We start from the raw sequence: 14,335 nt of genomic DNA, 5'->3' as shown, positions 1-14,335 counted from the left end.
TTCTTTGAAAGTGAGATAGGAAGGGTAACCCAGAGGCATTGGAGTCTTGCTATATAAGTATGATGAGAGATGAAAAAACGGTTTGGATATGGAGCTCACCTAGCACTTTCAGCGTTAAATCATTTTTTTACCACCACACCGTGCCTTGTGTCACGGGCCTATTGTTTTAGCAACGGAATAGCCCGTGCGGCGCCTCAACATGTGCGTATGCAGGGGCAAACCTTCAACCGAATCAACGTGCAACGCTCTGAAGGCCCTGCATGACGAACACCTCTCGATCCTTCACATGTGCACCCAATCTCTGAGTTGTTCAACAGGCTACTAGGCCAAGATCTTGACATACACCTCTAGATACTTTGTTCACGGCCATCAAACCTTTCATCAAGCTACTGTCTACTGAGCTTAGACGTGCCGAGACCAACTATGAACCCACTCTCGTGATCAACCAGCATCACGAGTACATCGAACATCAGGCCTTGAAAGCCCAATGCAAAGTCCATCGAGTACGAGGCATGACGGTGCCACGCACAAATCCGCCAAGCACAGGGGCTTGGTCATCCAAGAAGTAAGCATGCTCCATGGACTGATCCGCAAGGTATACACCTCGCGAGGGCAATCGAGGTCGCCCCCGCACGTACTCATGGAAGACCTAGATATTGGCTTATCCACAAGGTGTACCGCGATGAAGAAGGCCAATAGTATAATTAGCCCCCCTGCAGCGGTCCGTACCAGCAATGCATGTGGAAACGCAACCCAACATGCACTGTCTTTGGCCTCCGTCCTCGACCAAAGAAACCGAAGCATCCATGTGGATAACTCGCAGTCCGCACCCAAAGCTCCCTTAGGGCACGGCGACACGTACACGAGCTGTAGTATGATTTCCTACTGTGTGCCTCACATGCACAAGCAAGTCCTCATACAACCCATAAGCAAACCACCAAGGTTCCGGCTTACACCTGCTAGGCCTATCGGGGGAGGAGTCAGCATGTCACAGGGGCAACTCCTCCTTAAAGAGTTTTGCCTACCCACCTTCTCAACCAGGAGTGCCCACCAAAAGTTTATATCAGTGACTACGCCTGGGAAATTCACTAGACATTGATGGCCCAAAATGCCAACTGCGTCCCTCTGACACGGAGTGCACTGCGACGACTCGGTTGGCCTCAATTGTTTCCCCGTGAAACTTGTCCACCGACTTTGCATATAGTTATGGTTTAAATTTTCCCGAAATGACTATCATTCAAAAAAAAAAATTTGAAATGACTGAAATGTTTTTGTTTCCATACCTACTGAAACGAAATCTACATGAATTCCTTTCATCACATTATTTCTGTCGAAATTCTTAAAATTTTGACCGAAATTCCTGAAATTCGACCGAAATGGTCGAAACGACAAAAAATGAAAGATATTATGATTTGCATTTCATTTCATTAATGTAGATAATGATAGTTGGTAGGCAACATCATTGAACTGCACAACAAAGTAACTTATCTTATGCCTGGGATGTCAGATCAGCATGTGACCAACACATGTCACTAGGTGTTCGATGAGACTAAGCCATTATGAATGGCTTCCTTCCTCATATGTTGGTTTCTAAGTATGTATTAGTCCCCTTTTTTAATGAGGAGAAATTTCATTAAAAGTAAACAAAGACCGAGGAGGTCTGTACCAACAAAGTGGGAAGAAATGAAAGACCTGAAGGAATACAATTGCATGCCCCTCCCCAAGGGGCAAAGAAGAATAAAAGTCAAGGAAGGAGAAAATCAAATAATAGCGCACTCTCCCTCGAGACGCCCTCTCTAGCTAACCTATCAGCCACGCCATTGGCCGACCGCCTGACATGATGGAAAGATATATTTGCTCCACCCACCCTCTCTTGGATCTCGTAGGAAAAAAGAAGCAAATCTCCATGGATAAGAGTGGGAGCCTCTAAGCCATCTTATCACATTGAGAGAGTCCTCTTCTATCACCACTGGTTTCAAGTCTTCATTCTCAAGAAACTTTATTCATTGATGGATTGCATGCACTTCGGCTTCATTTGCATCAGCGACTCTTATGGGACCCACAACTGCCCATTTCACTGCGCCATACTCATCCCTTAGTACTTCCCCAGTTCTAGAAGGTCCAGGGTTGCCCATACTAGACCCATCAAAATACAACTTCAAGTAGCCTTGAGCATGAGGCTCCCAATCTTGGACAATCTTGGGTTCTTACTCTGAACCATGGAAAATCTCCTTCTACACATACCATAAATCATAGAATAACACAAATCTAAAGCATAGTAGGGTCTTCAGCCATGAAATAATAGTGGTTATCACCTTATTGTAGAGGAAATGCGATCTCTTTGTGTATACTTTAAAGACAAGTGCATTTCTCTGTTTCCAAAAAACCCATATTGCTGCTAAAAGTGAGACCATCCATGGATGTTCCCTTTTTTTTCTCCAACGGACCATGGGCCAACTTTCCAATAAATCTATGAGCTTGGCTGGGAAAACCCATGATATTTCAAATCTCTTCAATACATTGCTCCACTCCTCTCTTGCCACCTTACCATGCATGAATATGTGATCCACAATTTCCCCGGCATCTATGCAAAGTGCACAATGGTCGATGATCAACATCTCCCGAGCTCTTAAGAAGTCAACCGTTAGTTTTCTTCTGAGAAAAGTGGCCCAGCCAAAGGCCACACTAGCAGGCACCGAAAGCCCTCTGGAAAGGTAAAACAAGAAAGCAACCTAGTAGGTGCTTGGATGTTCCAAACTTTGCCTACTTTGGAAGGCACGGGACAAGATACAAGTTGATGGTAGAAGGACTTGATGGTAGAAGTATGTATTTGTCCTTATCCTAGCATTTCCCAGAGTTTCTTCTTAAAATTTCATCATTTGCTTATGTTTCTATACGCTTCTGTGATTTTAAAAGATTTACAACGAAATTTCCACTGAAACCGAAACGTTTACATTTCCATGCCAACTGAAACTGAATAAATCTTGCATATAGCCAAAAGGGGAGTACACATGCTCCTCCAAGGGTATATACGTTTAGCTGGACAGCCCTCCGCGATAAGATTCTCAAGGTAGACCATAGGGCTAATAGGGCTAGGAGTATACTTTTGAGTGGAATGATTTTGGGTTAGTGGAAGTAGGTTTTGGAGAAGATGGAAGATGTTGGAAGAATTTGATATATTTTTAATGGGGAGCCGTCGGTGTTTGGTGGTGGTTCGAGGTGGAGGCCGCCGGAGATCGGATGATGATGTTGGGTGGTTGGCTATCGTCCACGGTTAGGGGCACACAATAGCTCTGGGCCTTCGGCGGGATTTTTGAAAATCGAATTTGCCAGCGGATTGCAGTGGAGAAATCGGTGTGACGTGGCAGGTCACGATCTTGACTTGGAGGTTCCACAAATATGGCACTTTTTGCTTTATTCGATTCAATTGAGGCTATTGGGTAATGTAAGAGGTAATGGGTTTTTCTTTTGCGCCAAGGAGAATGCTCCTGGGCAATTCATACTATGTAAATCTAGTGGGACTACTGGTACCCATTGTAATTTTGCTGGTATGAATATATTTGTCAATTTTGTAAAAAAAAAATTGAGGATGTAAATCTAACTGGTGGATTACTCTGGTACACAAAAAGTAAATTCAAATAACTAAATGTGGTAAAATTGTTTTTTGACAAATGTCTGATAAGTGATAAGTAAGATGACGCTAAAGGTATTGACTCGATTAGCTGGGAAATCTTAAACCGCTCTGAACTTCTCATTGTAGAAGAGGACATTTCCTTAATGGTGATAGAGATAGACCTTTTCCATCATAAGCATTGACATCATTTAAACCGCTCTTCCCAGGATTGGTAGGCTGGTAGTCTGGTACAAGTTCACCTCATAGCATTTCATCAAACCATTAATAGGCCTACCATTTACAAGAAGCTCAAAGAAGGAAGTAGATTCATCCATCACATACAAAAGAGTAAAGACAAAAGATAATGGAAGAAAAGCGGGGAAGGAGTCTTCTTGGGTTAATTTCAATTTCTAAAGAAACCATGTAGAGATTCGATGACCAAACATAAAGGAATGCCAAAGATTTTCATTTGGACCTCTGAATTTTTGCTATTGAATGGCTTTTCAAAGCTAATTGCTTGTGCATACCAGATACTTACCTACGGCTGAAAGTGATCCAAGAATTGCACAACTGAGGTCGTTGGGAAGGACAAAAGTGTGTGGCTGGTGAAAGATAGCTTTTATTGGCTGAAAATCGGCAGGGATGTGCAGAAATTTGTCCAAAGGTACCCAAGTTTGTCAAACTCCGAAGAGAAGCAGCAGCAACACGCGTTTGTACACCCCACTGCCAGATCCAGAGGCTCCCTGGGTTGATGTTTCTATGGATTTTGTACTAGGCTTACTGAGAACACCAAGAGGTTGGGACAGTATCATGGTTGTCGTGGACCGGTTTAGCAAAATGGCGCATTTCATCCGCTGTAAGACAACCATGGACACTAGCCGCATAGCAGATTTGTATTTCTACCCTGTGGTGTGATATCACGGCCTACCTAAAACCATTAGGTCAGGTAGGGACTCCAAATTCATGAGTCACTTACGGAGGGCCATTTGGAAGAAATTAGGGACTAGTTTGCAATTAAGCAGCCCATATCATCCTCAATCCGATGGGCAAACCGATGTCGACAACCGGACAATTGGAAGCATGTCGGGCCCTCTTACGTAAAGGTTATGAAGTGCTTCAACAAAAGGAGTCCCCGTACGAAGGTGTGTATGAACTTGCGTACGAACATGATTGAATTTGAATTTAATTGCATCCAAAACCGAACAACCGGCCTCTCTCCTTTTCAGATCCTTCATGGAAAGACCCAAAGAGGGACCCCTAGACTTACTGCCTCTACAAAGCATGGGAACTAGAATGAAGAAAGTTCCGGATCATGAAATTGCAAGAAATGCATGATCAAGTTAGGGCCAACATTACCATTCAAAAAAAAAGTTAGGGCCAAAATTGAGAAGGCTAATCTGGAACAAGCTGATAAACAAAACAGGCAGCTCATCTTTGAAGGAGATCTGGTTTGCGTTTATCTTCCGGGAGGAACAGTAACCCCTCGGAGAATACCATAAGCTTCATCCAAAAAAAAATTGGGCCGTGCCAAGTGCTGGAAAAACTTAATGGCAATGTATTGAGCTACCCGATGGAATGAATATCACCAATGTGTTCAGCGTTAAACACCTAACCCCTTACCATGGAGAAGAGCCGAACTAGTAGACAAATTCAAGTCAAGGGGGGAGTTTGATGCAGAGCTAGATGTAATTGAGGACAGCGCCGTGGAATTGGAATCAGATTACTAGCGAAAAAACAAACACCCAAAGCTACTCTGGCGGTGTGAACGGCTCAAGGCGCACCACTCCGTGGCTGCCCAGGAAGAGTAGTTCTTGCTCAGATGAAATACAAAGGAGGTCTTGGACGTTTCTGTCCAGGAATTCCCCTCAAAAAACTGAAGTTAAGCAAGGGCAAAACGGTCTTGTAGATTTGCCTAATACAGCAATAAAACCTAATGACCTTTGAGATAGAGGGTGGGGGGAGAATTGAACAGAACCAAAGAGGGAGATCTGCTGAGAGCAGCCCGCCTATTGAAGACAAACAGGCACTGGTATGGTATCATGAATGCCTTTCTCCTGTTGTCCAGAAGTTTTATTTCTGAATTCAACAATTTTCTGTTGTCTCCCAATAGAAAACCTCTCTGAGTTCAATTTAATTGGCCGATTTTCTTCTATTTCTATGGCTTTCGGTTCATCTGTAATGTTGTGATTGGTTTGATTGAAAACCTCCATTGAATGAAAGGATTTAATTCTGTTATGAATGGAATACCATTGTTACTGAACTAATTACAGAGTTTACTTCATAAGAAGAGTCTCAGAACTATCGTGGGTATGTAGGGTGTTATCCTATGACAGATATGGAATAAAATGACTCGACCACTACAGTTCAAAAAAATGAGTCCGCGATGGGAAGGAACCACTTGAATAAAGAAGGGAACACAACTAATGTCACTCTAGAAGCCAATGCACTAGTTGTGATTGGATGAGCTGGCCAGAATCGTGTGGTTGGTAGATTGAAGAGCATGGCCAGCAGCCCTTCCTGGTGCTTGTGGATTATGCCAAGAAAGCCAAGGATCAATAGATCTCAGCAGACCCAAGCACCAAGGATCGCAGATCATCGATCTCTCGCAGTCTCACTCCCTAATCACATTATAACTGATAGGGGAATGTTAGTCGAGTCTTGTTAAGCTCTATTTTCTGAGGAGCTTCTTAGTGTTGGGTGGAATTGTGGAATTCAAAGAGAGGAAGTGGATCACCTGAGCCGGTAATCTCAAAAGGTTTTGAAACCATAGGACTCCAGCTTTAAGCTTGGGAAGTGCCTCATGGAATAGTTGGTCTAAGTTGTGGTGGCAGATTATTGAAGCCCCAGTACTACTGCCCAGTCGTCATTAGCAGGTCATGAACCCCACGACTTATGTTCAGCAGTCAAGCAAGGCCATATGGTACAGGGACAAACCACTTGAAGGATAACGATTGAAGTTTCTTTTTTTTAAATGGAAAATTTTGCGCAGAATAACCTTTTTTTCTTGTGTTATCGGTTGAAGTTCCATTACCTCAAGACTATCACAAGTAGGTAGGTAGGTAGGGTGGGGAAAGGGAAGTGCACGGTCACTGGATTCAGTTTCGAATTGGCAAAACCAGTGTAAAATTCTTCACTTCTAGAGTGTGTCCCAAGAACCTGAAACTAAAATTTAATAAGTTGAACAGTCCACCCGAGTAGTTCCTGTTAGAGCTGACCGAGACGTAGACCCAGCACAATACAGTAACTGGCAGTCACCGGGGAGAGGAATGTTGCACAGTAAACTTCCCATGTCCACGAGAACTCGACATCAGCCGAGGGGATGAACACTACCCTCTGATAAAATTTCTGTCATCAATATATCTGTTATAATTACTATTTGAATACTGCTCGCTGGTCGTCTGATTGTTCACACGTTTGACACACGCCGCCATCCAATATTGTCAGAATTTCACTCCTAGTCCGATTGTGTCAGCGTCTAATGTACTCTTAAGCCAGAAACTGTGGCTTTTTAAAGAAAAACTCAAAGAGTGGAAAAAGGAATCCCAAAGAGAAGCAATAAGAAGGTAACAATGGTCATTTAATCGTATCCAGGAGGTAAAAAGGGCGGAAGAAGATGGAGATGCTAGGGTAGAAGAGGTAGAGGAGATGGGGCATCTCAAAGAAGAATAGAACCGTATCATCTTTCAAGAAGAAATCTCTTGGCAACAAAGATCTAGAGCGAGGTGGCTAAAGGAAGCTGACAAAAATACTGTTTATTTTCATGGGATCGCTAGTGCAAGGAAAACAGGCCAACGGGATTACAGCATTACGTGTCGGGGATGAAGTACGAGAGGTCGCCCTATACTTAATGGGGTTGAGTTTAATTATTTAGATGGGCATGTTGTACACAGCTAGAGAAACCATTTGAAGAGGAAGGACATGCCTCTTTTCTGTGAGTAAGAATCGAGCACCTAGGTCATTAAAAAAAGAGTGTGTGTGTGTGTGGGCGTGGGGGGGAGGGGTGGGGTGTGCCTAGGCTCGACGGTTTCTGCTTTAGCATTGTTTCATTTAGTCTTGCTAAGAGTCCGTGAAACATATGATTCTAACATTCTTTGAGGCCTTCTATGAGGATTTAGCATTGGACAGGAGCACTAGTACGACTTTTGTAGCTCTTGTATGCAAAAAAACTCAATTTAGCATATTTTCATCCTATTAGCTTGGCGTGATGTGTATACAAATTGCTAGCAAAAGTCCCAGCAAAACTACCGAAAAAGCCTCTCCCAAAGAACATATCGCCCAATCAATCAGCATTCATACCAGATAGACAAATCTTGGACATCACTTTGATAGCGAAGGAGATGATAGAATATTTTTTGTTTTTGAATGGCATGAGATTGTAGAATACTATTTCAAGAATGAGAAGGAATCGTCTGTAAAACTATACATGGAAAAAGTATACGACAAAGTGGAGTGGGGCATCTGAGATTATCTAATGGGGAGAATGGGCTTTGGTGTTAGATGACGCACCTAGATCATGAGATGTGTATCATCGGCTTGGTTCTCTCTCTCTCTCTCTCTCTCTCTCTCTCTCTCTCTCTCTCTCTCTCTCTCTCTCATGGTAGAAAATTTCATTAAAAACATAGGAAAGACCGAGGTGGTCAAACCAATAGTACAAATGGGGACAGATTACTATTTGCATGTAGTTGTTCCATAAAAAAAATTTCTTAAGCTTCAATCATCCATCATTAGATTCATACTTGTTCAATTTTTAATTTTTATTGTTTTCGACAGTGAAATAGTTTTCAACAAGAAAGCCATGACAATGCATCATAAAAAAAGCATAGTTACAAGATGTGATTTTAATAAAGCTAAAATAACAGATCTTGAATGAGATTAACTAGTTGCAAACCAATTAACATTACCAGGCAAACCAATAGTTGCAAACCAATTTATAGTCCCAGGAAAAGTTATTCAAAGCACGACAAAAAACACAAGTAAAAAAGAAAAAAGTGAGCAAAACTAATATGCAACGGCCATTGAGGAAGTAATGGTTTAGTATCAAAAGAAGAAGCTAAAAAACCTGGATCTAGGGCTCCACTGTAGTGACCTGCTGCCACTCACCATCGACCGCTTCTTTCCACAGCGTCACATTATTCTTCCCGTCGGCAACCGCCAGTAAATTCCCTGTGAGCGACCACGAAACCCTCCACACCGGCGTCTGAAAATCCTTCAAAACCTTCCCTTCCCATTGATCACCTTCCTTGCCCACCGTCCATATAACCACGGTCCCATCCTGGGACGCACTCGCGATCGTTGATTTCGGAAGCCCTAGATTCGGGGCCCACGCCACATCCCTCACCCAATCGGAGTGCATCAGAAGTGCTGGAAAGCAATCCAATTTCCAGCTCCCGTTATAAAGCTTCCAGATCTTGACAGTGTTGTCACATCCCCCTGAGGCGAGCTTCTGGACCGGGGGATCGGATCCGGATCCGACGAGGGATCCGGGAGCAGTGGATGGGGCCCATGAGACGGACGTGACACCGACGGGATGGGCCTGATCAATCCGTGTAGTGTCCCAGGATCCATCTGGCCGAGCGGTGAAGATAGAGATGTTACCGTCGGAGGAGGCGGCGGCGAGGCAGAGTCCGATCTCGTGTGGGGCCCAGGAGATGGAATTGACGGAGGATTTGTGATCCGAGAATACGTGGGCTTGGATCCACTCTTCGTTTGGGTTTTGGCCTTCTTTCCAGATGATTACGCGGCCATCGTAAGAGCAGGAAGCGAGGATGGATCCGAATTTGGGGTGGGCCCAGGCGACTTGCCAGACTGGGCCAAGGTGGCCCGTAAGGGTGGCGAGGTGCTGCTGGGAGGAATTGGTGACGCCGATGATCTTGATCGTGGCATCGGAGGAGGCCGTGGCGAGACGCTTCCCGTAGTAGTCCATGGCCACGTCGTGGACTGTGTCTTGGTGGCCTGTTTCAATCTTCTGAGAAGGCATTTTCTCTCTCTCTCTCTCTCTCTCTCTGAGTTTTTCTCTGAATCGTCTGCCCCTTCTTCTCTTATTTCCTGTTAGGGTTTTTTGGGTGAAATTTCGGAAAAATCGAGATTTCGACCGAAATTCAGAAATTTTTCAGAAATTTCGGACGAACTAAATTACCGTTTCGGGTTTATGCAATTTCGGTGAGGGTCTCGAAATTTAAAACCATGGTCTCTAGAACGAAATAAGATGGAGTTTTTAGGATTGAATGAACTTCGCTTTGCTATCATGTTGGTTTATAAATAGGTTTTATAAGGCATTCCTCTGTTTCTTAATTGGGATTTGCTAGGGACTTTCAGACTAAGGCATTTCACGGCTAACTGTTGCATGTGAGAGCAGCCCTAGAGGCTCACTTTTAAGCAGATTTTGCCTTATCCACAATTCATCCGATGTGGCTGCTATCACATGCAACAGCCAGCCACGAGATGCCTTTTTCTGCGAAAGTCCCTAGCAAAGCCCTGTTTAATTAGCCTGAAATCGTGTTTTTGAGAGGGGAAATGATATATTCACCGCCTTTTCTTCCTTGGGCTACCCCTTGTAGCGTGGAAGCGTAATCCTAAATACACAGGAGGGGGCTGGGCCAAGGAAGAAAGGGGGTGAATATATCGCTTTCTTTTTAAGATAAATAGTGGTTAGTATATCTTAGACAGCGAAATTTATGAAAAATTTCTGAATTTCGGTCGAAATCTCGATTTTTCCGAAATTTCACCCAAAAAAACCCTAACAAGAAATAAGAGAAGAAGGGGCAGACGATTCAGAGAAAAACTAAGAGAGAGAGAGAGAGAAAAAATGCCTTCTCAGAAGATTGAAACAGGCCACCAAGACACAGTCCACGACGTGGCCATGGACTACTACGGGAAGCGTCTCGCCACGGCCTCCTCCGATGCCACGATCAAGATCATCGGCGTCACCAATTCCTCCCAGCAGCACCTCGCAACCCTTACGGGCCACCTCGGCCCAGTCTGGCAAGTCGCCTGGGCCCACCCCAAATTCGGATCCATCCTCGCTTCCTGCTCTTACGATGGCCGCGTAATCATCTGGAAAGAAGGCCAAAACCCAAACGAAGAGTGGAACCAAGCCCACGTATTCTCGGATCACAAATCCTCCGTCAATTCCGTCTCCTGGGCCCCACACGAGATCGGCCTCTGCCTCGCCGCCGCCTCCTCCGACGGTAACATCTCTATCTTCACCGCTCGGCCAGATGGATCCTGGGACACTACACGGATCGATCAGGCCCATCCCGTCGGTGTCACGTCTGTCTCGTGGGCCCCATCCACTGCTCCCGGATCCCTTGTTGGAACCGGATCCGATCCCCCGGTCCAGAAGCTCACCTCAGGGGGATGTGACAACACTGTCAAGATCTGGAAGCTTTATAACGGGAGTTGGAAATTGGATTGCTTTCCAGCACTTCTGATGCACTCCGATTGGGTGAGGGATGTGGCGTGGGCCCCGAATCTAGGGCTTCCGAAATCAACGATCGCGAGTGCGTCCCAGGATGGGACCGTGGTTATATGGACGGTGGGCAAAGAAGGTGATCAATGGGAAGGGAAGGTTTTGAAGGATTGTCAGACGCCGGTGTGGAGGGTTTCGTGGTCGCTCACAGGGAATTTACTGGCGGTTGCCGACGGGAAGAATAATGTGACGCTGTGGAAAGAAACGGTCGATGGTGAGTGGCAGCAGGTCACTACAATGGAGCCCTAGATCCAGGTTTTTTAGCTTTTTCTTTTGATACTAAACCATTACTCCCTCAATGGCCGTTGCACATTAGTTTTGCTTACTTTTTTCTTTTTTACTTGTCTTTTTTGTTGTGCTTTGAATAACTTTTCCTGTGACTATAAATTGGTTTGCAACTATTGGTTTGCCTGGTAATGTTAATTGGTTTGCAACTAGTTAATCTCATTCAAGATCTGTTATTTTAGCTTTATTAAATCACATCTTGTAACCATGCTTTTTTTATGATGCATTGTCATGGCTCTCTTGTTGAAAACTATTTCACTGTCGAAAACAATAAAAATTAAAAATTGATCAAGTATGAATCTAATGATGGATGATTGAAGCTTAAGAAAAAAATTATATGGAACAACTACATGCAAATAAAGATCTATAATGTGGATAAATAGGTAAATGAAGGGAGTTTTAGTGCTTCTCCAATCCTTGTGATTTGCCGTTTCAATGATTAAGAATAATTTTCGTATTGATTATTTTCTCGTTAAAGAGTATTCCCCCCCTTTTTTTTTCTTTAAAGAGTATTTTCTCCTTTTGATATTGCTGAAATAGTGTATTTAAAACTAAAAATCTCAAGTTTCAAATAAAGCTTTTGTGGTTCATTTTTCCAAAACTTGCGTTAAATCTACAAGAATAAAACTATAAATCCCTAAAACTTGTTATTCTAATTAGATGAAGACCTCTTTATTACTTGTAACCCTAACCTACATTAACCCTTCGCCTCTATCCTAGTGTAGCCCGATCTCTTTCTATATGCATCTTATACGCTTCCAACAAGGCTTATTACATTCACAATCAATTAAGCTTCCCACACATTTCTTCTTTACTTTCTTTAGAGCTTTTCACTTCCCACATTTTTTTTATTTTTTTGTTTCTCATCTCCCTCTTTTGCTTCCTGCATTTCTTTTTTTTTTTTTCTATATCCCTCGCTTCCCGCACGTCCGTTTCACACTCTGACAACAATGGTTTGAAAAGCCATATACCCTTCCCCCTTTGATCTAGACTTGCTGATTATTTTAAATAATACTTGTGTTATATGTCTTGATGCTTATGCATTCGTGCATGGCACTTGAAACGAGAACGGGATCCTAAAGGATATGTATTCTATGTTTACTTGCTTGTTCTCAAAATGGGTTTTAGCTCCCAAGCATATACAAGTAAAAAAATCCTAGCAAACTTGTTTTAAGTCACATATTTTCCAAATTATAGGTGTTTTTTTTCTCTTCCTTTTTAACGGTCATATCACAAATAATAGTTGTTTCCAGTGCATATAACGAATTATATTTGTAAAAGAAGCCAAATATTGGAAGGACCTTTCCTTGCTCAGAGGGTAACAAATTTGAGGGTCATGAACTCCCTATTTTTTTTTAAAATGGCGAATCAATTTATTAAAAATAAGTTGATATTGAATATTCGAACATGCTGGTATGATACTGAAGTACCTTCCACTCTATTGAAGATCTCATCAAACATGTGCGTAAATCTCCATGGAGGCGACTGGCTCCCACTTGACCACGTAATAATGTCGAGGGAGTCCTCTTTGACTATCAATCTACCAAGGTCTGAGCTCTCAACGATTCTTATCTTATATTATAATGCTCTGACCTCAGCTTCATTTGATTCCGTTATTCTCACTGGACTCGAGAAAGCCTATATGGTGCCACCCCTCTCGACCCTGAGGACTCCACTAACCCCAACTGGCACTGGGCTACCAATACTAGATCCGTCAAAATTATGTTTCAGCTTTGATTGGCCTAGGGGTTCCCATGTGCTTGCTCTCTACTAATGCATATCTCTCTCCATCCCCTCCATAAGTCATAACAAGAAGCGAAAGAAAAGCTGGGGAGGGTTTTAACCCCAATATATGGTGAGGGTATGAGCCCCCTAAACATCCCAGAATCTCTCTCCATCCATATCACCCGGCTCGAAGCCAAGAGGATCACACGTCATAGTATCTTAGGCCCTGCTCGTTTTAGATTGTGAAAACCGATTGTAATTTTGGGTCTAATTACGTTAATTTTGGGTCTAGTAATCAATTTGGGGCTTACAATCTGTTGTCACATCTAAAACTGAACAGGGCCTAAGAAAGCACAAATCCAGTCAAATCGTTGGTCATTTTCACTTTGGTGTTTGTTTTCTCAATGGAATTCCGTTTTGGAAGTGTTTTAGAGCAATGCCTTCTAAACCAATGAGTGAAGCTCACCAGTCCTAAAAACTTCGGTCTCATTTCCTTCACATGTTGCTTATCTGCACCATACAACTTAAAGAAAGCCCTTTACAATAAAAGATTAAAACCACTGCTCGTGCTTCTTTTTTCTTTCCTTTGGCCATCTAAGTCTGAAATAGTTTCGATTATAAAACAAGTGGGACCTACGCCTGAAAATAAAATTGAAAATAAAATTATAAAGTGTCTACCGAGGACATCTAGTGTGTGAGACTAGCGTGATAACCAACTACACCACCCAGACTTAGTTGTTAGATCAAGAAACTTTTAATATTTACTTGAATTATAATGGAGTTCACTAGATCAACGGCCCCAATTACAAACTATTTTCACATGTGAGATGATGCATTGTCGATCATTATCACTTGGCTTAATACTAGGACTCGAAAGGTAAAAAGGAAAATTGAGTTTTGCCCATAGATTAGATTGAAGAGAGAAAGGGAGAGAGAGAGAAGAAAGAAAGGGATATGAACAGTGAGAAAAAGCCCTAGTCGTCGTCTCCATGAAGGGGCAAACAATTTTAGAGAAAAACTCCGAGGAAAAAAAAAACTTCTCATAAGATCGAAACGGGTAACCAAGACACAGTCCACGACTTGGCCATGGACTACTACGGGAAGCGTCTCGCCACGGCTTCCTCCGACGCAACGATCAAGATCATCGGGCGTCACATCCTCCTCTCAACAGCACCTCGCCACCCTCACGGGCCACCTTGGCCCGGTTTGGCAAGTCGCTTAGGCCCACCCCAAATTCGGATCCA

The 14,335-nt window shown here is 43.2% G+C and overlaps 1 protein-coding gene and 1 pseudogene across 2 annotated transcripts in view; one reads left to right on the top strand and one right to left on the bottom strand.

Annotated features, from left to right (window-relative positions):
* LOC143877504 (protein transport protein SEC13 homolog A-like) overlaps positions 1-9,864 on the bottom strand; it is a 28,306-nt gene extending 18,442 nt beyond the window's left edge. For both annotated transcript variants that reach the window (XM_077379588.1, XM_077379589.1), the window contains exon 1: positions 8,673-9,864. In XM_077379588.1, the coding sequence (XP_077235703.1) occupies positions 8,679-9,590 (912 nt within the window). In that variant the 5' untranslated portion in view covers positions 9,591-9,864 and the 3' untranslated portion in view covers positions 8,673-8,678. The remainder of the gene's footprint in view (positions 1-8,672) is intronic.
* A 397-nt stretch (positions 9,865-10,261) lies between these two features.
* LOC143877505 (protein transport protein SEC13 homolog A pseudogene) lies at positions 10,262-11,592 on the top strand (annotated as a pseudogene).
* The last annotated feature ends 2,743 nt before the right edge of the window (positions 11,593-14,335 follow it).

The sequence above is a fragment of the Tasmannia lanceolata genome, unplaced genomic scaffold (assembly GCF_043159265.1).
Source record: "Tasmannia lanceolata isolate RefF3 unplaced genomic scaffold, GAP_Taslan_0.1 ptg000005l, whole genome shotgun sequence".
Classification (NCBI taxonomy): domain Eukaryota; kingdom Viridiplantae; phylum Streptophyta; class Magnoliopsida; order Canellales; family Winteraceae; genus Tasmannia; species Tasmannia lanceolata.
The sequence above is the reverse complement of the archived record's forward strand: the minus strand, read 5'-3'. Positions and strand labels throughout refer to the sequence as shown.